Here is a 27271-nt window from a genome sequence, read left to right as displayed (position 1 = left end):
TGAGACTTTAAACATGGCGCCCAGTCGGCGTGTGACTGAGAGAATGGGCCAACTGGTGGCTTCAGTGGCCAGGGGTCGCCCCCGCCCCTCTCCTCATCTCTCCCTGGCTGGGTGGGTGGCATATGGCGGCCCAGGCAGGGACCCCTTTGGTGTGACACACACGCTGAGAGACACACAGAAGGCCTGGAGCCACCCAGGCTGGGCCCACGATCGCCGTGGGAGACACGGTGTCACCAGGCCTCTGACAGAGGAGGGGTTGTGTGTGTGTTTGTATGTGTGATCCCATCTTGGAAGCAGCAGCACCCCCCCCCCTCCTGAGAACATCGGCCGCTGCCCGCCACTTTATCCCCATGGTGACTCCGCTGTTGTCTCTGCTCATCAAAATTAGAGAGATTTACCTCTGCGAGCGCACACAACACATGCACACACAGGACAACAGGTGGCAGGCCTCGCTTGACACAGCAGGCCCTCTTCAAAGGTTAAACATACATGCATACTGTGCCGTTCTCCCAAGGAAGAAAGAGAAAGTGGGGAGAAGACCGGATAAAAGCAGCGACAGTAGGTGATCAGAAACGAGGCAGTTTATACCTGGTGCCGTTCCCACGGCTCACGTCAGACTGTTTACAGCATCACACACTGACGAGACAGGTCACGAGAAAATGTCAGAACAGGGCCCAGAATGAGGAAGCTGAGGCTCTGTGACTCACCAAACCTGGGTGACACAATAATGGAAAGATCTGGTAAAGGCAGCGTTAGCTCCGCGGCTTTGCCTCCTCCATTATCTGCTGCAGTGTCTGCTTCCTGTGGTGTCGACACCACAGTGAGGCTGGTTGTTGTCAGAGGAACATCATTTGAATACCTCAGTACATGTTATTCATCTTTTAGGTCGGGTAAAGAACTTGTGCAGTCCTCTTCAAAGGCACATCTGGTAGGATAATTCATCTGCTCCTGTAGGCACATGGGGAATAAATAAATTGAGGGGAACGGATTTTAGCAAATGCGCGCGGCTGAAACGCTAACGTACGCACGCAGACACCTGATAAATCTCCCAATAGAGCCTCATCCACAAATGTGCTTGCCTGTGTTTTGTTGCCATGCCGACTTAATGTGAGTGAGGGGCTGTGGGTCATAATGCCGCATGGCCTCATGTTGCCTATAAGCTGATAAGAGCCAAACAGAGGGGACAACTATATGAATTCTAGTAATACAGCCCCCCTCATCCCTCATCTACTCTCGCTCCCTCTCTCTCTCCCTCTCTCTCTCTCCCTCGGTGCGTCCAGCAGCCTGCCTGCTTCCAGCCTGTCTGGTGCCAAGACTCAGATTTCAGAATTTCCTTCTACAAGCCACATTTAGAGCAGCCAGCGTACGCTGCATGTGCGTGTGAGCGAGTTTGTGCAACTTTCTCCTCTCGCTGTCTGCGCCCCTGACCCCCACCATCCCTTTCAGCCAGCACTGTCCTACTGGTGCCTCTCTTTGGCTTCTCCCCGTCTCCCTCGATCCATCTACTTACCTCTGGCTCTTTTGTTTCATTCGTGGGACTTGACCTGTGCAGACAACCCCGTGCTTTGCATGTCAACTAATATGAATGGTCATTTGTGCCTGTGTGTAATAAACACGATTAGTCACACGCTAACATGCAGCAGAGATTTATGTGTTGTCGAGGCCGTGGACTGTAGCGAGATGTTTGGAAATGTGGCGGGGGGTGCTGTCAGCCTAGAGCCGGCGTGACCCCGTGACACACTGGGACGCTGAGGAGTTGGGTTGTGAGGAGCTGCAGAGGGCTGTTAATGTCTAAGCAGCTCCAAACTTTAAAGATGCACCCCTACGGTTCCTGTATTTTCATTGTTAGTTCTCTTGAAAGAGTCCCATTTAAACCAACCAAGACGGTGATGATGGACGCGAGGTAAAAGTGTGTGCTCCCACAATTCTGGAGGAAGCTGTCAGGATGTTTAGTAAAATGATGATTCCATTGTTTTCTCAACAGTGCTCACATCTGATTTTAGGTGTCTAAAGTCAAACTAACTCTGGCGCGCGGCCACGTGCGTTTGTGCTGTTTGTTGTACTGTTGACAGGGACCTGGACAGATCCGAGCTTTCGAGCGCTCATGTTTTTGCCATTTGCTGCTCTGTATATGTTTGCATTACCCCACCGCCCTGTTGTGCGCCGATGTGTGGCTCCACTTTGACTCGTACGGGGAAGCCAGCGATTCCTTCCACGCTGGAACCGGCAGCCGAGCCAGCAATTATTTATCACGCGCTTCAATGAAAGGTCTTCGCCAAACGGCGAGTGAGCGCGTAGACGCTGTGTATTCCGTGCGTCGCCCTCGCTGACGAGTGAGTCACTGTCTGGAGAGCGGCGCTGTTTGCGCAGCGCGGCCGATATACCTAATGTAGCAGACGCTGTGCGTAGATGTGTTTGTGGGTGTTGATTGTTTGAAGGACAGATGCTGTCTCACTATAACAGGCTGCATCTGTTTGATGTGGGATTGATAAGGGGCCAAATGTGAGGCCTGGCGCTAGTTTCCCTCAACAACAGCTTCCCGAAACTGGTGAAAGTGCAGTAACGCACTGTGGGAAACTATGCAGCACAGACGGTTTGTGCGAGTTCAGGTGAGTTCAAGTGCTGCCTTTTTTGCTTCTTTATGTGTCAAATTGGAAGTCTATTCCACATTTTAACATCATTTAAGCCTTTATTTAATTTTAGTGTTGATGAATTGTTTTTGCCTCTGTGTTGTATTGTGAGTTCCTGGCTGTGCACAGCTGGTTCCCAGTCGCCACAGAGGTCACTGACTGGGTGACGTAACGCGAGCATAAAGTCATCAGTCATCCATTTACAGTAGTAAGTAAGATGATTGGTGAAAAGCAGCGTGGTACCGTACGCACAGCGTTTTATCACGCTGTCAAACGGAGGACGGGTCATTGGAGAGTGACATCCCACTCTCATGTGTAGCAACATCTCTCTGAGAGCGCAGGCATGCGGCGGTGCACGCTCCCTAATGTCGTCAGAGAGCGATGGGGCACCGCGCTGCCGGCAGAGAAAAAAGTCCTCTGTTCCATCTCAGGCAAATAACAATAAGCCTAGGGCCGGATTCCAATGGGCTTTCTCTTTGAAATGGGATACGGGCACAAGCATTACAAATATATCTCTTGTTTTATCTTCCGGGCCAGGCCCATGGAAAAATTATTCCAAATACCTGCCGAGCTTTATCTGGAACCCTGGAATAGGTTAGGCTCAACCGGGAACACGAGGAGGTCTAAAATAAGGCCTCTATTACGGGATGGAGTGGAGATGGATGGGACGGAGCGGGAAGGGACGGAGATGGGGGGTATTTTAGGTGCGTCGGCGCTGTGAAAACGGGCTTGTTGCGGGGGCTCGGAGTTGCTTTAAAGTCTACAATGTGGGGCCGCCGTCAGCTGTTGTACAAACTGCATGTCTTGGGGGGGAGGGCCCGTGCGGGTGCGTGCTCATGTGGGCTCACACGTCCGAAGCGGAGAGGGAGTATAAATAACATTTTTCCTACAGATGTTCTCACCTTGACCGATCTGCTCTTGGCCCGTTTGATACTTCTTGGCATATGGCACGTTTGTTGAGTTTTGCTCAGCCTTTGGCTGCTTCTGATCAATCCATTGATTTTAATCATCACATTTATGTAACAAATTTGTCTCTGAGAACTGTCAAAGTTTTGATATAACCTACTTACAGTCAACTGGTGATAGTTTACTGTACATCAAAGGCTTTTTTCCATGGAGCAAAAGTAAGCAGAGCATGAAGACATTTGGACTGAGTAGATGTTGAATAGAGATGTGAGGAGAGGTACTGAATGAGGGGAACATGGCAGATGATGGGAGAGAAATGAAAAGCAATTGAGCAGAAAGAAACTTAAAGGCCGGGAGCGAGGGAACAACAAATCATGTCTGGGAAGGAGGGAGCGACACAAGCAGAGGAGGCTGTTGAAATTGCATCCTTGAGGAAATCGTTTATCTCTGCACCTCTGTTTGTTGGGACCTGTCACAGAGTTTATCGCCGACGCCTGTAGAGCCCTGATGACATTTTCCTCAGCGGTCGAGTGTGTGAACGGGACGTACCAGACCCACCCTAGAAATACACCATCATCTACATAGTTCCCATGGCGGCGTGGAGAGGGCGCAGCATAGCTGTCATATCAGCAATGCCAAGACGCCAGGGGCGATGGATGCAGGTTGTTTTTTTTTTTTTAAAGTCATAAGGAAGAGATGATGTTACGCAGCAGCGCTGGCGAACGGACTTCCAGTCTGGCATTGCTGATGCATTCTGAGTCACACGGGCCCATGACTGAGAACTGATAATTCCAATATGGTGCCCATCTGGCAGATGAGTGTAATTTATCACCATGCCATAGACCAGTGGTTCCCAGCCAGGTGGTTGGATCTTTCTCCCTGGGGGCTGGAGATTATTTTTAAACTATGTAAATGTGAAAAATGAAAAAAAACACAAGCCTTAAGTTGAGAAATGATTAAACGATAAAAGGATTCCTGTGTAGTTTACCGTCCTACTTCTCCCTCTTCTCCTCCAGGGCTGATTCTGCCAAGATGACGCAGCCCATGAGGGGGGACCAGGCCCACCAGCCGGCCCCGGCCCGCAAGTCAGCCAGCCTGTCCTCGCCGAGCGCGGCGCGGCGCCTCTACCGCAACTTGTCTGGAAAGTTCCGCGTGGGCACGAACCCCCCTTCGCTGGAGGACAGCGTGGTGTCAGGACGGGGCGGGGACAAAGAGCGGCTGCGCAAAACCACCATAGTAAGTCAGAGAGAGACAGGGAAAAAGTAACAGGCCGAGGAGCATTGTTGTCTAAAGATAGTACCACATCATCCCATCTAACTATTGTGGTGAAAGATGGAAAGCATTGATGGAAGCATCTGTCGATCACATGGTTGCGCTGTAGCGCTAGACGTCCTGAATGAAGCTGAAATGCTCCGTATTGTTCACTCAATTCACCCCAACCTTCTTTTAGTTTCAGAGCAATGAAGCCTTGTTTGAGGCCGTGGAGCACCAAGAGTTGGACCTGGTCCAGTTGCTCCTGTCCCAGTACAGCCTGGAGGAGCTGGACCTGAACACCCCCAACAGCGAAGGCCTCCTGCCCCTCGACATCGCCATCATGACCAACAACGCGCCCATGGCCAAGCTGCTCCTGCGCGCTGGTGCCAAGGAGAGCCCCCACTGTGAGTAGACGTACCTGCTGCACGGTCGGGACGAGCCGGGTCCATCCGCATGTGTGTTTCCCTGTAAACCTTCACGGGCTTTGGCTTGTGTGAGTCACACCACAGGAAGCGTCGACACGTCTGATCTTCGAGCCCATTAGATCTCGTGTCATGTGGAAGGAGCCAAAGTTAATTGTCTCGTGCCAATCACAACTTTACAACTTTACAAGCTAATGATGCGAGCGAGGCCCAAAACCACATCTGTCACTCACTGACACATCGCTAATAAATCATTTTCCCCTTTGTAGGTTTCAGTTCTTGGCACGGCTCGCGACCAAAGGAGGCTCGGTTTGCGTTTCGGCCGCCGCTCTGTGATAACGTACAATACAAACGCGAAGCCGCTGTCACAACGTCGGCTGCCAGAGTCTATGCATTTCTCCACATATGTCTTCACGTCTTGTGCTGCCATAAGAAAAACAATGAAGGCCTCGTAATGATGTAATATTAGTCATCTTCTTAAACTCCTTTCATTGTCTGTGATCCGCTAGGCCTGGGCTCCCATCTTCTGTTAATAATTAGAACTCGCCAGTGCGGCTCCTAAACTGTTTGTGTTTGTAGTTGTGTGCGCACACACTCCACCAGAGTTGAGCCAGACATCTTATAAAGGTGTCATTAAATTGAAAACACTTGAATGGAAAGTGGTGTTTACTGAAGTTTGCTCTTTGATTGTGCTCCCTCTCTCTCTCTCTCTCTCTCTCTCTCTCTCTCTCTTTCTCTCTCAAGTAAGTTGTGAGCGAGCATGACTTGACGTGTGTGTGTGTGTGTGTGTGTGTGTGTGTGTGTGTGTGTGTGTGTGTGTGTGTGTGTGTGTGTGTGTGTGTGTGTGTGTGTGTGTGTGTGTGTGTGTGTGTGTGTGTGTGTGTGTATGTGTGTGCACTTTCAGCCCTCTGTGCGTACAAAGGGCTAAAACTGAGAAAGAGAACGAGAGAACAACAGCACATAAAACAGTAAAGGCTCACCCTCTCCTCTAATAGGCGCGTATTAATCAAACTCCATCTGACTAGAATCGACATCAAAGGCCCTGCAGACGTTTCCTTGAGCTTTGAAAGGAATTGAGTGTGATGTGTGTTGATATTGCCATGCTTGACTTCACAGTGTGTGGTTACCAGAGAGACAAGAGCAGACCAAGACAATCAAACAGTTTCTCTAAAGCAGCTTCATTTTCACGTTATAAATCCCTCCGTGACTCTCAATGGGACAAAGCCACTTTAATGCGCTGATGGTTGAGGATCGCAGGCCGATGTGAAGTAAGGACAAATCAAGACACACGAAGGCGCTGGTGACAGCATCTGGACCTGCTTCAGGCCTGGACGGGCTGCGGAGATAAATCAGAGCGAAATTTCAACACGTTAACTTCCAAGTCCGATGATCCGCTGGAATAATCCTAACTTAAACTCTGACCCCAAAACCCGCCCTCCCGCGTCCCCGCGATCCTTTAAGCTGTCGCACAAGCGGCCGAAGGCGAGCGGCGGCGGCGGCGACGCGCTCGGATTCAAAGAGAGGCTCGCAGCCGCTGAGGAGACGGCGGCCGAGCCGCAGAATTAAACACCCAGATGGACATTTTGACACGGAGCTCTAAACTTACTGTCAGCAGTGGAATCTAACGCTCAACAGTGGAATCTACGGCGAACAAACACAGACCACACAGACTAAACACAGACGCACACCCGTCCAAAACAACCACCAAAGAAGTACAGTACGCTACTGTCCTTCGTGACCCTCACACTTACATTACCTGTGCTATACTTCAAATGTCTGCTGTCTGCGTATGCATTTGTGATGTTCTTTTGTTCAAATAAACACCATTGGTCACCATGTGAGGCCGTGTGAGGCTGTGCTATATAATTATAAATAGATCAGTTCTACAGAAATTTCCACGGGTTTGCAGAAAAATACTTTTACAATAGCGCTTTTAAATGATGCCCGTGCATGTTCCCACCGTTCCCGCGTGACCGCATGCGGACACGCCTCCCCTCCCCGCTCGCCCGTCTCACTTTCATTGCCTCGTTTTCTGTGTCGTTTTCTAGGTGATGTCATCTTTAAAGTGTGGCTGCTCAGCTCCATTAATTGGAGTTTATTGAGGAATCTGCCACAGCATTGTGACAAACAAAGACATTAAAAGGCTGCTCTGCAGAAGCCATTTGCAGCCGCGCAGACGGTGGCTTTTTGCTCATGCGCTGATGCCTGTGTGTGTGTGTGTGTGTGTGTGTGTGTGTGTGTGTGTGTGTGTGTGTGTGTGTGTGTGTGTGTGTGTGTGTGTGTGTGTGTGTGTGTGTGTGTGTGTGTGTGTGTGTGTGTGTGTGTGTGTGTGTGTGTGTGTGTGTGTGTGTGTGTGTGTGTGTGTGTGTGTGTGTGTGTGTGTGTGTGTGTGTGTCTCTTCCAGTTGTGAGCCTGGAGGGCCGAGCGGTGCATCTGTCCACCCTGGTGCAGGAGGCCGAGCAGCGGGTGTCGGAGCTGCAGGCTCAGGTGCGCAGCGAGGGCCCGGGCGAGCGGGAGGCGTCCGACCAGGAGCGGCAGCTGAAGGCCTGGGAGTGGAGGCTGCGGCTGCTGCGGCGCATGCAGTCGGGCTTCGAGCACGCTAGTAAGGCTCCACGGCGTTCGCGCAGAGTGGAAGGAGGCCGGCGGCTCGCGTCGCTGCAGCTTTGATTCTCGTCCTGGCCTCGTTTTTCTCTGCTGGCCTTCTGTCTGGGCTGAGTTAATGGCTTCCACACTGTGTGTGTGTGTGTGTGTGTGTGTGTGTGTGTGTGTGTGTGTGTGTGTGTGTGTGTGTGTGTGTGTCACGCTTGTATTCCTGCTTTAATTTTTACGGGCATTTCATGACACGTTTAGTGGCAGGGTAGACCCCCCCCCCCCCTCTCCCTTCCATCCAGACTAATCACACTTTGATGTGAAAAAGATCTTTCCACACACTTAGTCTGATGGCTGACTTGTGAGAACATGGATGGATTATACACTATTACCTTCTCACTTCTCAGTGTTGATGGAGTCGATGTAAATGTGTGAAGGTGGCTCATTTCCTGCCACTCTCGTTTTCATCCGTCACGCGCTAAACGAGTCCTTTTTATCTCGCCTGAAGGCTAAACGCTTTGTGTAGTTGACTCCTCCGGCCTGAGCCTGTCTGTCTCTCTCACCCAGACCCTCCAGACGCTCCCAGCGCTGTGCGCCTGTCTGTCAGCAGCAGCACCAGTCTGAGGGTGGACTTCCAGGAACCGCTGTGCGTCAACTCAGCGGTGGTCACCAAGTACAAAGGTCAGGCACTCGCAGTGTGAAGCGCAAGTCACAGCATCCAGAGCCTTCTCTTAATTGTTCAGGGCCGACTCGCTGCAGCTGAAGGCACATTTCTGTGGTGGCTGTGTGTTTGCAGTGAGCTGGAGCTGTTCTCCATCCTTCATCCCTCTGGCTGGTGAGGCGCTGGTGGAGGACGCCGCTCTGCTGCAGTGCACCATCACCGGGCTCACCTCTGTAAGAACCCGCGTCCCTCCTCTTTTTGAGCAAACTCTTTATTTTGGATTGCGTGTAGCACATTCTTCACACACGACGCAGTAAGTGATACCAGGACCCACTGACACTGACGTATGGAGCTTTCAGAAAGTTTCCTGGATAAAACATCTATTCCTGTGTTTTTATTCTCCTTTGTTTCCAGCTTAATCGGATACATTCATACTTTATATGGTAGGCGACAAAGCAGCAGAGCACCATTGAGCTCCTGCTTCTCCAGCTGTTGGTGCTGACCAATAAAACATTTAGAAGCTATTGTCTCATGAGAGCGTCTGATATTATTTACACACGAGCCTGAGGTGTTTGCAAAGGCGACGTTTGAAGCATGCGTTTCCCATGCGACCCTGTATTATTTGAATTAAAGCTGCACACAGCCCAGATGCAGGCGGACGCCTTAGGTTGCTGCTCAAATACACGTTTGATTCATGAGCAACCGTTGCACAACAGTCTCCCAGAGCAGCTTGGGAGCCTGCGAACTGATTTATGTTTGCCGTGTTTTTTTTGTTTTGTTTTTTTTTTTTGTTGTTTTTTTTTAAGTGGGCACGTAGACAAATGGATGCGCCACTGGTTGTTTATTGCTGTGCGAGAGGAACCCCCCCCGTCACCAGGCCCGCCGCCAGCCAACGCTCGCTCCTGTCACATGACAGGGGTCAAGGCGAGGTCAGGAAGTGTCGGTGGCCGCTTTGATTGATTTGGCTGAGAAAGAAGCGACAGAGGCCTGCTGTCTGTGAACTGGCCACAGAGACAGACAGAGCCTTTAGACGGGCCCTTCACACACACACGCACACACACACACACACACACACACACACACACACACACACACACACACAAACACACACTTGCTCTAACTTTCACGTGTCCTCTCCTTTCAGGGAGCCTATTACTATATCCAGGTGTCGGCCTACAACATGAAGGGATGGGGGCCTCCACTAGTTTCCACCCCAGCCTGTGCTGCACCGTCCAGTAAGTGCACCGCGTGTTGTGATTACTGTACCTGCGCTGATCGTGTGGTGAAACTGAAAGCCTGCACGTTGCTGCGAGAATGATCCGCTCACGCAGGAAGAGGCTCGAGCGCCGAGCGGTCGCGTCCACTCAGGCGACTCCGGGCCGCGAGCGGGCCAGCCGGGCGGGCTCTGGGACCCCCAGCGCGGACGTCAGCGGCTGAAACCGTAGCCGCGGGCCGGCGTCCGGGGCTGGCTGGCAGCAGGAGCCGCCCGGGTTCAGCCAAGAAGTTAACCGTGGAGCCATGTGCGACAACAGCTGGGGTGTCGCCCGCCACAGCCGCCGCGGCCCCCGACCCCTCCCCCCGCTGCCACTCAGCCTGCGGACTGTTCAGTGACATTAAGCAGCACGGTTTGCGAGTGATTTAAGGTGGCACTGCAGGGTAATGAATCCAGCGTGTGTGTGTGAGGTACGGACAGATTTTCATGCTTGATGCTCGTGCGTGCGCAGCTCGTGCTGCTCCGTACAGGACGAGGTTTGGACGCGGGCACTGATTGGCACGCTCGTGACACATCTGGGCAACACATGGACATGTTTGTCCTCATCGGCACACCGTGTTTTTCAACAAGTGCGTCTTTTTTTTTCAGAAACTACCCCCCCCCTCTTTTTTTCTACTATCCGCCTCCCTCCATCCCTCCCCTCAGTCTCTCTGAGCTAATTTCGATGTTGCATGTTTGTGTTTTCCATTTGGGCCTACCACTGGAAATATTTGCATGTCTGTGCTGCAGCGCGCGGTGCAGCACCAACAGTGGGGGCCTTATACCAGGCCGTGGACGCCCATTAAAGGGCCCGCTTGTCCTGTCGGGACAGGCACCTTTCCGGGAATAGGGCTCGCCGTGTTTCAGCCCCACGCAACCTCCGGGGGGCTCCAGGAGAGGGGGCTGGGGTGGGGGTGATGGTGAGTAGGTGGTGGGTGATGCTAGTAGGGGGTGGGTTATCGCTGACACATCCTCTAGTGAGGAGGGAGGATGCTGAAGAATCGTTTTCTGTCTGCACGAGAAGGAGGGTTTGTTCGAAGTGTGTGCGTTAGAAAAGACAAAGGGAGCAGCAGGTTTAGCGGTCGAGTAACTGCACGCTCCCCAGCGTTTGTTGTGAATGACTTTCACCAGCCACACCGTGTCCGCGTGAATGCGTGTGTGTGTGTGTGCTGACATCCAGCCCAAATATGTAGAGGGCAGCCAGGTCCAGTGTTGCTCAGTGGGTCTGTTTGTCCACCAACCACAGCTTTCTCACACTTGGGTGGGTGCTGTTTTCTATAATGCACACACTCAGACCTGTATGAGAAACAGACTGTCCCACACATCACACTCACACACACCTCAGACCCAAGGCCAGACTAGAAATGCTCGGGGGACCACTTTATTAGGGACACCCTGAAAGGTTTTGGAGGTGACCCCAGTGCAACGTGACGTTGACCCGTCTTTCCTTTCTTTGCAGGTTGGAGAGACATCGATGGCCGCGCTCCACGTCAGAGTGGCCACCAGAAGGAGGCCCTGGACCAGCTCCTTGGACAGATCAAAGAGGCTCACCGCAACTGTGTCTGCCATGGTAAGTCATAGTCCTTTGACCAGACAAACCTGCTCACTATATCGATTCCATTAAGTCTTCTTGAATGGGTTTTGAGCAACATCCACTTCCTTAAACCCTCAGAATTGACCACAAACCCCAAGGAGCCAAATCTTAAGGTCCCCTGAGTTTGATCTACTGACATTAACCTGAGCTCCTGTAGCTTTTACTGCACCGGTCACCTTTCAAACAAACACGTGGATTTTTCAGCTACAGTGTCGTCCATCTTTGAAAAAAAAAACGTTCCTGGCGTAAACACACGTGAGCGATGGCTCACTCACAGGTGTGACGCCGCTCCGCGGCTGCTGTGTTTCTTTTCACCTTGACAGACACTTTACAATCTCAGGCACGACAAGTACTTCGGGGGCCGTAGATCGCAAGGCGGCGAGGCCCTCAGAAATAATACCCTCCACTCTGCTTCAGCGGCCCCCCGCACCCTCGTGCGTCTTTCCATGACTCAGCCCTGCGTCGGCTGAATACCTCTCTCTCTGTGACAAAATGCAGATCAACTTCTCTCACACTCTGGCTGTTTATATCCCCAAACACTGCTGCCTGTAAGCTGCTCCCATAAGTGTCAAAACCTGTCCACACTGACTCCTTTACATGACAGCAAACTGCATTTAGCATTGAGCGACTGGTCCCTCTTCTCTCTCACACCCACTCGCCCAAACACACGCCCCCACTTACTATTGTCCACTGTGGCCAGACCATATTTGCAAGAAGGCGAGACGCAATATAATAGTCAGTATTGAGTGGCTCCTGGTTCTTCAGACTTAAGCCGGCGCTCAGGCACGGTAGCCAAGGTAGCGTGTCCCGGGGTCATGTTTGTTATTCCTGTAAGAGACAAGTCCAAGGCTGGAGTTAGGAGAGGGCATAAATTAACACTGACTTCTGCTGCCGCCCCCCCTCAGCGCGCCAGTCGTGCTGTCTACTGTCCATACATATACACACGGTAAAGACAGACAGGCACAGGCATAGATACACATGTACACGCACAGACGCAAATATTCGTGTACATGCTCTCTCTTTTACGGCCCTGTCTCCAACATCTCCACGTGCGTGTCCCCGTCTCGGCGCAGCTCATGCCCCACGCCGCCTTCTCCCGCTTGTCCAAACACTATTAATTAAACTGTGAAAGGGGCCTTGACTAACACAGGCACCCCAGCAGTCTGCCCCACTTGTCTGTCTTACTCAATGTCAAACAGGGACTGAGGCCAAGAGGACTGGAGCTCGCAAGTGGGGAGAACTTTGGGGAGGTGAGAGAGGTCAGGGGGTGCTGTTATTTCTTGCTACTCCACCTCGACTCGTCCGCCTGAAGAGAAAATTAGTTCTTCTCGGGTCCTGAATGGGGGGATTTATTGACTTTAAGTGGCCTGGGGCTGGAGTAAGATCACCTGGGAAGGGAGGGAATCTGCGTCTGTGGGGGGTTTGGGACTTGGGGCTTCTAATGAGCTGGGAGGTGCGTTATCTCAGCAATGGGTGCGCGCGCGCACACACACACACACACACACACACACACACACACACACACACACACACAGTTCCCCCCCTCCAACCTCCTCCAGACCCTCTAAAAATAAACACGTCCCCACAGACTTAACTGACCTCCCTGTCAGTGAGTGGCAAAGGGTTAAGACACATACAGACACACACACACACACACACACACACACACACACACACACACACACACACATTACTACAGCTTCTTGGCTCTCCTCATATAGCTGTACTCATGACATGTCATGCTCCACTAACTATACTATGCGCAGGTAAACATACACACACACATACACATACACAGTTATTGCCCCCCTGGGATTTAAGAGCTACTGGTTCCCTTAGGGCCCATAGTCTACTGTTGGCAGCTTGTATGACTGGCAAATGGTGCCGCGCCACTGGAGCGCCTGAAATGTCAAAAAACATTCCACCCCAGCCGTGCCGTTAGACATGTCAGCTTTGTTGTCAATTAGGCAACAGCCTGTCACTGCAGGGGTGTTTCTAGACATTGTCAGGTAAGCTTGAAATCATCAGCGCATGAATTCAAAAGGAGCCACCAGACTCCGTGGTCTGTTGCTGAGGAAAGAGCCTTTTAACCTGTTCCTTCTTCTTTTGTGCGCACAGAACAGTGCAAAGCTCCACCACAGGGCAGGAAGCACTCAGTCTCCAAAAGCCTGCGCCACCTCTTCCAGCCCACCAGCAAATTTGTGAAAAGCTTGAAAAGGTAGCTATTCTTCCTGCTTCTGTGTTAATTTATTACATCCACATCATTTTCTAACATGCAAACGCTTTTCCTTCCAGAGGCCTCTATCTCACGTCCATATTCTACAGAGACGACAACGTGTTGGTGACGCCGGAGGACCAGATCCCCATTGTGGAGGTTGAAGATTCCTACTCCAGCTCTCTCATGCAAGACTTCCTGTGGTTCACGAAGGTAAACACGAAAGAAACTGATCAGATATGTTGGTATGAATATAAATTCAGCTTTGAAGCTGATGTAATACGTTTGTGATTCTGTGGTGAAGGTGTCCTATCTGTGGGAGGAGATTCCCTGGCTGCAGCAGTGTCTCAGTCTGTCCCAGACGTCCTGTTCCTGTACTCTGCAGACGCGCCTTAAGATGCTGCAGGCCGTCTCCCATCTACAGGTAGAGCATTGTCCACTTATTATTAAAGTAATAAACTATAGAACAGCACCGGAGAACTGTGTGCTATTTGACATGTTTCTCAGGGAACGCTGGGCACCCAGGACCTCGGTCAGGTGTACTTTGAGCCAATCAAAGACAAGCACGGCAACGCCCTGCTGGTGCTGCTCAAGGACATGAGCGCCTGTTCCAACCTCGACGGCGTGCGCTGGACGCAGCTTTGCAAACTCCAGCTCCAGCGCAAGTCCATCTCGTCCCCAGAAGAACCCACCGCCCTGGACATTCTCCTCATCACGCTTCATGTGAGTCCCGCTGTGTTTGGACATTAGTTCGGTTTTGGAAAATCGGTCGAGTTTGCTTTTGTTTTGGAGACAGGCTGCTGCCATGGCAGTCGGGGGGTGGCAGAGGGTTTTTCAGGCTCATTCCTTGCATTTTTGTTACCCAGATGCAACAAACTGCCCCTAAAACCTCTGGAAATTTTTATTTATTGAAATCACTGTCAGGGTTTTAAACTCCCATTTACACACAACAGTAAACATGGGACTCTGTGGCCCAAACAATAGGAATTTAAGTTGAAATCTGCTTCCAATTACAAATGCTTGCAGACACACTTTATTCAGAGAAACAGTAGTCGTTGTGACTCTCCTCTTCTATTTGTCCCCTTCTTTGTAAGGACGCATACTGAATTGAGACTCATGGTGCCAATTACAATGTTACACTTCATCTGCATCACGTTGGGCGCGATGACGACGATGCAGCAAATCGCTTCTTTGTTTTAATTTTGAAACCATCGCTTTGCGTCTGTTTTGTTCAGATCATCAGCCACAATCTGAAACACTCACCACAAGTAAATCTCGTCTGTGTAGCGGGGTGAATTTGATACTATTGTTGCAGCGCTGTTTTGTCCCCGGCGACAGCTGGTTTGTCCTTGTGGTTGCAAAACAATGGTGGGGACTCCCTGTGGCAAAACCACAGTCGAGTGAAGTATTTCTTTTGCAGTCAGTTCTGAACAAATTGTATGATTAAATACACAAAAATGTGCTGATGGGGTGTTTAGCTCTGCCAAATGAAAGACGATTATAGAGGCAGAGTCCAGTCAGCACCACCAGACTGCTCTTATCTAGTCTCTGTGCACCTGCTGCTTTCAGGAGAAGCTGGCGTATCACAGGAGGAGCAGGAAGCTGTTGTCTCCAGGTTTATACCTGGGCTATTTGAAACTCTGCACATCCGTGGAACAGATTAGAGCGCTGGTGCCCCAGAAACTCCCCAATGTCCTGTGTCACACCAAGGTCCGCGACAACAGCAACGTGTCCAGGTGAGGGAGGCCGCTCAGCTAATGAAAAAGATGTGCGCGTCGCCTTCCTCTGACCGATCCACGTGCGTGCTTCCCTCAGAGAGGAGTGGCAGTGGCTGCAGGCCCTCAGCTCTCTGGACGAGTCGCTGGAAATGGACCATGACGTGCAGAGCGCTCCACACCGCCTCCTACAGGACCTGCGGAGCGCCATAAAGGACCTGGTGGCCCACATCAACGTCCCTGGCAATCAGGTCCGAGTGAGTCCTAGTCAGGGTCCAACGCGAATGAATGCAAACAAAAGCAGTGGTTGAACCACTAATTCAATCATTGTCCATTTGAACCTGACCTTCTTCCAGCCACTGATTCCATCCACAGGATCCTACTGCCATGTCCTATAAGGAGCTGTGTTTGTTCCTTGGGTTCTACAGGTCCTGTGAGTTCTGTTATGTGTGTTCCAGGCCCAGGACTTCCGCATCTACAGCCAGGAAGTGTTGGAGTTTGGGGAGAAAGTGTCCTTCTTGCTCCTCCTGCCGCCGTCAGACGAGGTGTGCACAGCCCCCGGTCAGAACAATCCGTACTCCCCTCGCTCCGGCTTCCTCACTCTGCCCCTGCAGATCTTTGAGTTGGGTCAGTTTATCACATGTATCGCTTGTTCCTGAATGTGTTTTCATATTCCAGCTCCTTTATGTTTTGTTGTTGTGTTTTTATCCTGCCACAGTCCACTTTAACACCTACTGCCCCAGTTTCATTGGCCAGTACTGCAGGGTTTCTGCTCTTCTGGAGCTGGAGTCCCTCATGTCCCAGCAGGCACTGAGGGAGGCCTTCTCTGAGGACGAGCTCCTTGCTGCCAAGAAGAAGCACCAGCAAGTCCAAGACCACATGCAGGTAGGAGAGGGCGGGCGGTCGGAGGCGCGGCACGCGTTGCTACGCGGATGAAGCGTCACGATCCTGTCCTCTGTGCGCAGCAAATGGAGGAGGTGTGGCGAGACGCCCGGTGGATCATGGACGCGCTGCAGTACGCGCGCTACAAGCAGCCGACAGGCGGCGTCTCCATAAGCTGGATCATCGATTTCTCCAAGGAAGTGATGCCCGACAAGCCTCCCTCCACCTCCTCCCAGCCGGACTTCATGCCGTCGCCGATGCCTTCACCGGAACCTTGCCGGAAGCACTCGGGTCAGATTCTTTCTTTATGAAATGCTACTGTTCTAAATATAGAACCATATTTTTAATTTAACATTTCGCTCACGTGCAGATTTTGCTGGACTGTCAGACGAGGAGGGTTCCTCTGAGGTCTTCCTCACCACTGACAGCGACTATGACTCCAGCCGGGCCCAGAGTCCACGCGAGCTGGACCTGCTGCCCCCCTCGCCCCTCTCATCCACCGCGCCCCCGGAGCCTCGCGGCTTCCTGCGCAGCGACGGCAGCGGCTCGGGGGGAGTCATGTGTCTCGGCGGGGGCGGGCGAGCGGGGGGGGTGCTGCGGGGCTCCACGCCGGACGTCCTCCAGGCCTCGGAGCCTCAACAGGGCCGCGACGGCGCCAGGTGCGGCGTCCGGTGCGGCGGCGACCGGCGCCGGGGGGGCCCCGAGCTCTTCGACAGCGACTTCATCCTGCCCAGCAGGCAGATCGAGCTGCTGCACATCACGGAGAAGAGACAGGCGTTCTGCGTGCGCACCAGCAGCCTGGAGTTCCCCTCGGCCCACCAGCAGCCGTCCTCCCACCACACCGCCTGCCCGTCGGCGTCCGGCTCGCCGCAGCGGCGCTGGCACCGGCCCTCCTCCGTGGACCGGTGCTGCTCCGCCGAGCGCTGCCTCTCCCAGCTCCCGCCGGCCCGGACGCTGTCGCAGGACAGCGGCACCCAGAGGCTGTCCTCAGCGTCACCCGCTGCTCTCAGGAAAGGCTGCCACGCCACACTCAGAGTGTACCCGCAGTACCGCACGGGCCTGCCCAAGGACACCAGTGTAAAGGTACCGACCGGACCCATTCACCGGCGCTGTTCGTGACCTGTTGTTTAGCTTAAGGTCTTCCTCTCTTTGCCTTTCAGCTGTGTGTAACTCCTGGAACATCGGCGCGGGAGATGGTCCAGCTGGTGGTGCAGGAAATGAACAGTGTGTCTCGCCGCATGCTGGGCGGCGGCGAACAAGGACAGTGTGTGTACTACAGTCCCGAGCAGCTGAAACACTTCGGCCTCGTCCTCATTCTAGACAACAGGGAAAAGTGGCTGCAGGACGACTTCTGTCCCCTGGAGCTCCAGAACCCGTGGCTGCGAGGCAAACTGTGCGTGCGCATTAAAGAGTACTCGCCGCTCGCACTGAAACACAGCCGTGCCACCACAGTGTGATGCCCTGGGGGGGGGGGGGGGTCCGTGCCATGTGGAGGTCCCATTTCTACGACCTCTTGAACCCTCGCTGTGGTGTCGCCATCCGCAACTGCTGCGATGCTGTGCTCTTATTATCCGAACAGCAACTCCGAGAATCTGTTTCCATGAAATGTGTTCTCCCATACGTGAGACCTTTTTTATTAACATCAGAGACGTGACTCATATGGACACCAAATGAACAGTAACCAAATGGAACAAAGACAAAAGAGTTTTTTTGTGCTGTCACGATTCATCGAGGAAAAGCTTGTGATGTGGAGCCAATAGCGGAGCGTCGGTGTGACCTCCGGCGTGATTGACGCTGGTGCATCGGGACGCGTTTAGTGCCAAATGGACACGGGCGGCGCCTCCGCAGCCACGCGCCGACGCGGCTTTTCCAATGAACTCCCTCATTGTGTCATTCCCAAAGAGCTGTCGGCCGCAGCCGCCCGGCCCCACGTTCCCGGGATGCGGCCTCTGGACCGGGCCCAGCGAGCAGGAAGTACAGGGGGGGGGGTCTCCGCTCGGGGACGCAATCAGGCCGACAGTTTGGCCCGTCGGCCCGTCACTCAAATGCTCTTGGCCGCTGTACTGTCTGGTGGCGAAGCAGCCAAGCAAGGGAGCGAAGATGGGGAGGAGGGTGGAGGCTCTGACTCCCGTGCTCATTCTCTCAGCAGCACATTCTCTGTACAGTAGACGCCGTTGTAGTGTAGCTAACTAACATGGTCATTACAACTTGTGACGTGACACAAAATAAAAACCAGCTGATTCATCTTTTTTTTTTTTTTTCCAAAACAGGGAAGAATAAGCAATACTCAACTTTTTTTATTGTATCACCTGGTTGATGGGAAACGCATGCAAACCTCCCAGCGTCGTGCTAAGTACACCTGACGTGTCGTGGTCATGCCGTGCTAAAAGTGAACCAGCTCTGTGTTTGCCGTGTTTCGTTCAGTGGTGTTCCCGCATGCGCCAGGCAGCGCTCCCGCCGAGGGGCTGCAGCCTGACAGGAACCGCCACCGTTAGCCGTTAGCGCTCTGTGGGCGGGGACGCTGCCGGTGACGCCGCCGCAGCACAGTTGAACCCCAGTAACAAGCACAGACGGCCACTGGGCTCCTCCCAGTCGTCCTCTCCCTGCTCCAACAGTCTGCTTCAGGTGCTTCGTGCAAATCAAGACCAAGTCCATCTGATCTGAGGGCGAGTAGCAAGAAGCCAATAAATGGTCACTGCTGGCAGTGCTGCTCACAGGTGACACCCGCATCATCACTCTACTCTACAGTACATCACTGTAGTGAATTAAGAAAAGCTTCCTGACGCATGTTTAAATGCAGTATTTCAGTTTACATTTGTATTTGTTGTCCATCACTGAAAACCTTTTCCTGCCCACACAGTGGATGATGCCTCCACCAGGCTTTGGTTTCCCCCCTCACTCTGTAGTACCTACAGTAGTTTGTGCAGTAGTACTGCAGCCAAACATTCCATGCAGCGTTCCCGCATGTAGCACCGTAAAGGTCCGGGACAGGTGAGTGTGACGAGCGAGGCCAGTTGACCTGGCTTCAGTTACTGGACTGTAGCAGGATTAAGTCACAGCAGGGAGTTTCTCTCAAAGTGTTTACAGAGTTTAGTTTGCTTACACCTTCAAAGACGTGTTTACGTGTAACTACTTGTATAAAGGCAAACCGATGTTTATAATAAGTTGTAATTGATTTTACTGATGGCTTGAAGTTGTGTTTGTGCTTAGATTTCTTTATTCACATTGTTAAAAGCGTTTTTTTAATGAGGACCGATAGCAAAAACACGTCCCTTAACCAGAAACCCACCCGTGTACATAGACATTAAAAAGACCAGGGATGAATGTACTGTATCTGCCCCAAATGTGAAGTTAGCGTATGGTGGGGGGGGGGCGTGGCGGCGCAGGTCAAAGGTCAGTGAAGTTCAATGCTGCAGTCTGTCCAGGTTGCACTGAAGGTCAAAACAAGGAGCTGTTGGCAGATTCATTGGGTGAAGTCATGAAGGAGACATCACATCACTTTCTAAAAATCTATTTTTATTGAACAATAAATAAATATTGCAAAATAAAAGTGTGCGTTGTTTGTGCTTCTTCTCTTTTAACCAGTTACCCCTCACGCTCTGACAGTCCAGGATCTTCACCATAGCGAGTTGACCATAGCGGCCACTTTGTCTTACTTTACGAGCTGAACATTCCATCGTATATGTTGCCATGCTGTATATTTTGACATACCCCATGAGTCCCGGGGATCATAACCGGCTTAGGTTTCATGGGTGTGCGTCAGATATTGTCTGGGGCTTACGCTTTTATTGTGGCGTTGCATCCACATGCCGTTGGGCATTGGTCTGATAGGAAGGAGGCCACGTGACAAATACTTGTTCCTACAGATGCTATATAGCGATGACCTCATCAGTGTTTACCGGCCAGCTGATGAAAAGTGAATGGCGGACAGCTGCAGACAGAATCTGGGGCCGCTGCACCTTTAAGAGCAACGCTTGTACGTTTATTGACAGTAACTTAAGGATTGTACTGGAATTCTGACACCTCCTAATTTTAAACCTTCTGACTCCAGGAGGACCCGAGCTATATATAACACCTGGCGTATATGCGAATGCCTAAAAAGAAAACATTCCCAAAGCGGCCTGAATAGTTGCTATTCATGCGCGCGGAGGAGATTCAAAGTGTGCTCAGCTTTAACCCGGTGACTCATCGAAATATCTGTATCCGAGCAGCAACACGGCGAAGGAGTCGGAGGCCGTGGAGCTGACGTTGGAGCGTTCCACCTGCAGCTACGACACCGGTGCATCCTGAAGGCCTTGACCCCCGACTGGGAGGACGACGGAACGGGCGTGAGTCAGGATGCGGACGCGTGCGTCACAGGGAGCGATGTGCCTCACAGGCTTTGAATTGAATTCCATTTCACACTACGCTGCATCTCGCTCGCTTTGACGACTTCCCATTGATGCCAGGCTGATGTCTCTCTTCTTCTCTTGTATTTGTACGCCCAGCGATGACCTGTTGGTCCAGACCGGCAGCAGCGTATATGAAGATGGAAGAAAGTGTGTGTATGTGGGAAAAGTGAAGGCTGCCACCACTGCATCACTCATTTCTCTCTCTCTCTCTCGCTCGCTCGCTCGCTCCCTCCCCTGGGCCCGTAAACCTTTAAAGCACCTATAAAATACTTGGCGAGGCTTTTTTGAAGTTTTATGAAGATCTGGCTTTATTGTTCCCAAGAGATGAGCCCCGCTCCGCTGGCGCCTCAGAGCTTTCTGGGAGTGCCAGTGAATTCATGAGGGGAGGCTGGCTGGTAGCGGAGGAGGGACTGGGAACGGGGCTGGGCGCTGTGGAACCTGTGGGTCTGCGCCCTCCTGTGCATGTGAGTAGCGCAAGTGTGTGTGTGTGTGTGTGTGTGTGTGTGTGTGTGTGTGTGTGTGTGTGTGTGTGTGAGAGAGAATGGGGTCGGACGAGCTGCAGATGCAATGTGAACGGCGTCGACGCTATCTTTGGGAAGGATTTTAGCCTTAAGACGCGTCCGATCCAATCAACCCGGGAGAAAGGCGTGTGTTTGAACGCGGGCGAGCATGTGCTGCAGCATGTGCGCGTCTGCGTATGCGCTCGCAGACGAAGGGGCCAGCAGGTTGCGTCCTTGTTGTTTGAAGTGGGGCTCTGTTGTTGTCACAGAGCCTAAATGAATGGAGCCGGACCCCCCTCCATCTGTCTGATCCAGCGGCACCGGCCCTCCCTCCCAAATCCCGGCTCCAACGCTCGACGCATCGGCCCCTCAAAGGAACAGTTGGCAAACGGACGGCCCATTAAACAGGCCGCGAGCCTCACCTCTGACCAACACTTGTAGGAGTGTGTGTGTGTGTGTGTGTGTGTGTGTGTGTGTGTGTGTGTGTGTGTGTGTGTGTGTGTGTGTGTGTGTGTGTGTGTGTGTGTGTTGGGGAGGCTTTTACCTGCACACTGACACACAGGCGTGTTTTCGTTTTCAAATGAAAGCAGTGACACAGAAATCTTCCTTTTTGAACCTAAACAGCCGAGCAGCGAACATGTGTCTTCTAACAGGCCTCCGGTGCTTCACGTGTCGGCTGTGTGCAGGTTTCTGGTGTGTGGACGCTGCCAGAACCTCGGCTCGGAGTCCGTTAGCCGCAGGGTCCGGGACGAGCCAGCGCTGAGGATGAAGAACCTGAAGACAAGTGAGGTGAGGGACAGAACGGGCCTCGTGTTTCAGCTCAGTCCTCACACATACGTCCATATTAACCCCGGCTCCAGCGCCCTTTGTGCGAAGGATGATGTCATGCCTCCTGAAAACAGTCGGGGGGTCGTCGTCAAGGGGGTTTTTGGGGGGGGGGTTCCTTCGGTCCTTTCAAGTTTGCAGGGGGAGCCTTGGGCCGCGGCAGGGTAGACAGTACGAGGGGCAGGAGGCTCAGCACCGCCGCCCCCACCCCACCCCCCCACAGCAAGCAGTCACATTAGGCACGCTCCAGCCATGCCATCAAAGGCCCGGCTCACACACGCACACACACACACACACACACACACACACACACACACACCTACGCACGCACGTGCTCGTGCACACGCGCGGCAGTTGCTTCTCGGCGGCACGTACGGGTCCAACGAGCGCGCTCGCGCTCGGGACCGAACACGTGCGCCTAAAAATAACGCACACCCACACAAAGGAGGCGCGCACACACACACACACACACACACACACACACACACACACACTCACATACCACCAGATCAAACACGCACACACTTCAATCACCCCCCCGGCTGTGTTATTGTTTTGAAAATATGATTGCGCTGACGGATGGGGTGGGGAACGGAGAGGGCTCTGGCAGGGGCGAGTGGCAGGGCCCCTCCATTGTCCCCGACCAGTGTGAGTCTGTGTCCATAGCTATAGAAACTGGGGCCACACTGGGAAGGCATGCTTTCATCTCCACCACAGGCTCACCGCTGGTAATAAGGGGTCAAATAAATCCCCCTGGATGCCGCGACGAGGGGGAGGCACACACACACACGCACACACACACACACACACATACACACACACACACCTTCATCCTCCAGTGTGTGTTCTCTTATAAAATAATACCACACTCACTCACTTATTGCTCCCCTCTGTCTCTCTGCGTCTGCATCGGTCATCGATACTCACCGACACGACCACTAACTCGAGCGGAGGCGAGATGTGGCCGCACGTGCTCCCAAACACAGCTGCTCACACCTGTCCGCGAGCGTGAGCGCGCCGGGAGGCAAGCGACGGAGCCGGAGCGAGAGTCGCCAGGCCCGAGGAGGAGAGAGGAGGAGAGGAGCGAGGGAAGGTCAGCACCACCGCATGCCACAGACAGACTGACTGTACTTCTACTGGGCTCCATGCCGGGGACCTGGCTGTAATTACACCACACACACAAATCAATGCGTGCACACACACTGTTACCAGACAGACTGAGAAAAGGGCCTGGCTCCTGAATCCTGTCGTTCTGCTGCTCTCATTATAGATTTATACCCAGCGTGTCTCTTATTTGGACGAGACGGGGACGAAGTGAGCCTGAATTTCAGATTAAACACAATAATGAAACCATCCGGTCCCAGGTAACAAACATTAGCATATCAGCTGTACGCCAGGTTGGGAACGGGAGCCTCTAACCTTCACACCTCAGCCACAAACAAGTGCATTAGTGGGGTTTGACCTGGCTTTACATCAATGTGTCACTTCAGTCCAAATCTTTCTGATGCATCTGAGGGGTAAATTCTGTGCAAGTCTTTCTATTTCTTCCCTGTCAAATGCTCATGTTGACGCAGCCTTCATTTAATGAGATTTACACAGTTTTCCCAAACGCCCCCTTTCCGACCAGAAGGTGCTCGGCCGCCGGGCTTCGACGTGGACTTCCCAGGTTCCCTTGTGAATGGACTCTTGTAGTCTGGACCCTGAACCGGTCGAATCCAAGGTTGAATCGGGTCAACGGTGCTTTTGGCCCAAACCACAATTGTGAGTCTGTTGATCTCTCATCAATAGGTCCTTGTTGACCTGGCTCCCTCTCCATCGGCTGCGTATCCACACTATCTGGGTCTACTTCCTGTTGCAGTAGCTGGAGACTGTCTGTCTGTGGCACCGTCTAATCAGCCGGGTCCTTTGGGTTGATACAGACCCTGCCAGTCATTTTATTTGTGCTGTCAGTAGCGTCTCCCTTCCTGTTTTAGCAGGCTGACACTCGGGGAGAGATCCTTATTTACACTGACAGGTGGGTGGGAATGGGTGTTCCCTCTTCCCACTGTGTTCCCAGTTAAAAAACCACCTCAACCCCTGATTGAGACATGAGCAGCTCGCGCTTGTCGTCTGAGGGAGCTTCGGGCCTTTATTGCGCTTCTGTTCCTCGACCGCAGCGTTTCACTTTCTCACGCCTCCGTCGCGTCATCGCTCCCCTTTACTGTTGAATACTTTGCCCCAAATGTGTTTGTCTGTGGTGACAGAGAGCAGCAGACGCTCCTGTTTGCCCGCGGCTCCGGGGCCTCGCGGCCGCCGATTAGCGGAGCGGCGTGAGTCAACATCTGCTACATCCCTTGGACAAACCCCCCCCCCCCCCGAGCTCACACTCGTCCCGTTGTCGGACCCCGGCCCGCTCCGTCCGGCTCCGTCCGGCTCCAGGTGGGCGACAGGGTGCGTTCGCGCGTCGGCGAGACATTTCCCACGGCCGTCCCAGTCCTGCCGGCATCTCGGCCGGCCGCCACCTTCGTAGCCTCCTGCGTGTTCCACAAACATACCAGAGGTCCAGAGGGCGGCGGGGAGGGGGGTACTGGGGGGGGGGGGGGGGCGCGTGCTCCATCGGGGCTGGGACCGGACCGGGTCGCTCCGTCATTATTTGTCTCGCTCCGGGATTTGAACCGGCCTCCCCTCGGCCCGAGCGCCGCCACGGCCCGGCGGCGACGCCGTCGTAGAATCCCCCCCCCCCTCCTTTGTTTGTGCAACGCAGTGCCAGTGTATGAAAGTGTCTTGGCTCCAGACTCAACAGAACACACATGGCGAGGAGAGCGGCGGGCAGGCAACATCTGCTGTGGTCAGCGGCTGCGGGCAAACTGTTTCATTTCGACAAAATGGCCTGTGGCAACACAATGGCTTAGTGGTCGGGAGGACGACCGCACTGCCAGCACTTGTGGTCGGGTTCTACCTAAGTTGGACGGAGCTTCTGAAAGACATGTGGTCGCATTTCACAGGGACTCACTCTTTGCCCGGTGAAATCACAGAAAGGGGCCCGCGTCGCCGTCTTGACGCAAATGCCAGCTTTTATATCAGGACTGTGGAATCTAAGGCGACCCGGTTCTGTCCAATGACACAAGGAGCGCCGTCCGTGACTTCACTGATGGGAAAGGAGATTACGAGCACGGGCCGAGTCTCGAGGAGTGAAAACACATGACTCAAGTGTCCAAACAAAGAGTGATAGAAGCAGGAAACTATGTCCCGCTATCAGTGCTCAGTACCACAGCCGCCGGGTCCATTCGGCACCGACTGGTGTCTTTGAGCATCCGGGGCACTCGAGTGTGTTCGTCCTCTGCTGTGCACAATGCTGCCGTCCTCTGTCGTCTATCTTTCCCCCCTTTTCTCACTCTCTGCGTCTCTGTGCCACCGTGAACAAGGCAACAGTGACCCTATTGTGAACGGTGGGAATTGGGCAGCGGGCCAATGATGTCATCCCGCCATAGGGAAGACCAGGGGGAACACCCTCCTGGCATTTGGAATGCTCCATTTCTCTTTTTTCGTTGTTTACCGGAAGGTGGTGATCGACTTAATTCTGCCCCCAACACTTCCTGCTACAGTGGGGGGGGCGATGAAGATGAAGATGAAGGGGAGAGAACAGAATAAAGATGGGAAACTTGTCTTTCGCTCCCAGAATGGGATAAAATCCTGTTTTATCTTAACTTTGGAAGATGTAAATGAAAGTAAACATTCAATTATGGGAACAAGGTCACAGCACCCTTCCTTCCAGTCGCAGATTTATGCTCGTACTAACAGCAGAGAAACGCCTCCTTCTTCTCTTTAGCCAGCAAAGACGTAGACCGTTCATGGGCCGGGGTGTTCCTGGATTCTTTGTGGGTTTGAGCTCCAGTCTGGTTTTCTAGACAGCTCCCCTGGTGGCCACTCACAGTACTGCAACAAGGATCTTTATACCTGTTTGTTCAGCTCTGTATTACAACCTGACTAAACACAGGCTCCCACCCTTGTATTCAGTGTGTGTGTGTGTGTGTGTGTGTGTGTGTGTGTGTGTGTGTGTGTGTGTGTGTGTGTGTGTGTGTGTGTGTGTGTGTTTTTCTGGCCTTGCGCTTGAATTCATCATCATTGAGTTCAAAGTGGGCCCCACCATCACATCACAGAGCCGCTGAGCCCTCCACGATATGATCACCATTAATCACAGCTTGTGCTCAAGCGTCGAGCAGCGTTTTCTCCATCACGGCTGGAATGCTGCAGTAGAAACAAAGGATGCAGGGCCGCACTTAGATTGACTTCAGATTGCACATCAGCGGCATTCCTCCAGTAACGAGGAGACGCCGTGCTCCCAGCGCCGCTCTCCCTGAGTCATCACAAAAAAAAAGGCCCCAAAATATGACTTTGATGCTGTTTACTGGGTATTTTGCGAAAAATAACTTTATGATGAATTTTTTTGGGGAGAGAGAAGAACGTGCAGAGGGGGCTTCAGAAGCAGCGCTAACGGGAGACAGATTTTTGACATGCTTCCCGAGCCATCTGCTTCGGGTTAGGGCTTGGAGCCGAGAGGAGAGGGAGGAAGCCTGGAGAAGATGGAGGGCAGCAAGGTAGAACGCGAAGGCAGCGGCGACGCCAGAGACGCGTTTACTGTTTGTCTGGGTTCAGTTGGTGTGTGTGTGTGTGCAAATAGAAACATAGAACAGAACTATGAGAACAACAATATTTAAGTGGGCTTGAAATGCTGGGTTTTACAATCGTAACCAATGAGCTGCGGTCCCGACCGGGAGTTCCTGGAAGTATTTAGTTAAAAATACTCCACGATTTGACACTTGAAAAAAAAAACAAAAAAAAACGTTGAGCGACTTCTTCTCGGTTCTGAGTTGTGTCAACCTGTCAGAGAGCCGGCGGAGAGTTGTGCGTGAGACAACACAAAACTAATTAGGAGACGCGCTCCAGGCGTATCTGCTGCCTCTGACGGGAGAAGGGATCTCAGCGTTGCACCACAGTATCTCTGAGGCTCAAGGCTGTTTCCAAACGGCCTCCTGTTGCCAACCCCCCCCCCCCTCCCCCCCCCCCCCCCCCCCCCCCCCCCCCCCCCCCCCACCACACACACACACACACTTTCCTTATCTGTTCACATGAGTCCGTTCAGTTGCGCAACCACAAGTTATCATAAGCAGCAGCATTTTGCCGGGCGCTGTTTGTGCCGCCTGTCTCCAGCCTGCACCAGTCTCCCAGTCCCCGGTGCCAGTCTGGCCCGGCCCGCACCAGCTAAGCTCCCGCCCGGACCCCGGGCGGACGCCATTGTGCGGAGCCGCGGGAGAGCCGGTCAGTGTGTGTGTCTGCGCCGGCGTGCGGGTTCTGCGTGGATGTGCTTGTGTGCACAGCATTCACAGCAGAAGGGGAGACGGGGGTCCGATCCGTGGCCCCCCCACCGCACCCTCACCGTGCGCCCTATTGAGACC

The 27271-nt window shown here is 52.9% G+C and overlaps 2 protein-coding genes across 8 annotated transcripts in view; both read left to right on the top strand.

Annotated features, from left to right (window-relative positions):
* LOC114846460 (ankyrin repeat and fibronectin type-III domain-containing protein 1) overlaps positions 1 to 18364 on the top strand; it is an 85738-nt gene extending 67374 nt beyond the window's left edge. For 6 of the 7 annotated variants that reach the window (XM_029135421.3, XM_029135422.3, XM_029135419.3 and 3 more), the window contains 18 exons: positions 4553 to 4772; positions 4987 to 5194; positions 7617 to 7814; positions 8369 to 8482; positions 8598 to 8695; positions 9607 to 9697; positions 11174 to 11284; positions 13427 to 13526; positions 13604 to 13736; positions 13828 to 13947; positions 14031 to 14246; positions 15093 to 15259; positions 15339 to 15495; positions 15697 to 15865; positions 15957 to 16123; positions 16204 to 16411; positions 16491 to 17203; positions 17281 to 18364. In XM_029135421.3, coding sequence (XP_028991254.1) covers positions 4553 to 4772; positions 4987 to 5194; positions 7617 to 7814; positions 8369 to 8482; positions 8598 to 8695; positions 9607 to 9697; positions 11174 to 11284; positions 13427 to 13526; positions 13604 to 13736; positions 13828 to 13947; positions 14031 to 14246; positions 15093 to 15259; positions 15339 to 15495; positions 15697 to 15865; positions 15957 to 16123; positions 16204 to 16411; positions 16491 to 17203; positions 17281 to 17577 — 3487 coding nt within the window. In that variant the 3' untranslated portion in view covers positions 17578 to 18364. The remainder of the gene's footprint in view (positions 1 to 4552; positions 4773 to 4986; positions 5195 to 7616; positions 7815 to 8368; positions 8483 to 8597; positions 8696 to 9606; positions 9698 to 11173; positions 11285 to 13426; positions 13527 to 13603; positions 13737 to 13827; positions 13948 to 14030; positions 14247 to 15092; positions 15260 to 15338; positions 15496 to 15696; positions 15866 to 15956; positions 16124 to 16203; positions 16412 to 16490; positions 17204 to 17280) is intronic. The other variant, XM_029135420.3, reaches the window with a different exon arrangement.
* Positions 18365 to 21540: 3176 nt separating this feature from the next.
* Positions 21541 to 27271, top strand: part of ntn2 (netrin 2) — a 48678-nt gene continuing 42947 nt past the window's right edge. The window contains exons 1-3 of the mRNA XM_055504220.1: positions 21541 to 21800; positions 22785 to 22998; positions 23107 to 23597. The gene's annotated coding sequence lies outside the window, so the exon portion shown is untranslated. The remainder of the gene's footprint in view (positions 21801 to 22784; positions 22999 to 23106; positions 23598 to 27271) is intronic.

Source organism: Betta splendens, chromosome 19 (genome assembly GCF_900634795.4).
Source record: "Betta splendens chromosome 19, fBetSpl5.4, whole genome shotgun sequence".
Taxonomy (NCBI): domain Eukaryota; kingdom Metazoa; phylum Chordata; class Actinopteri; order Anabantiformes; family Osphronemidae; genus Betta; species Betta splendens.
This window is presented reverse-complemented; position numbering and strand designations above follow the sequence as displayed.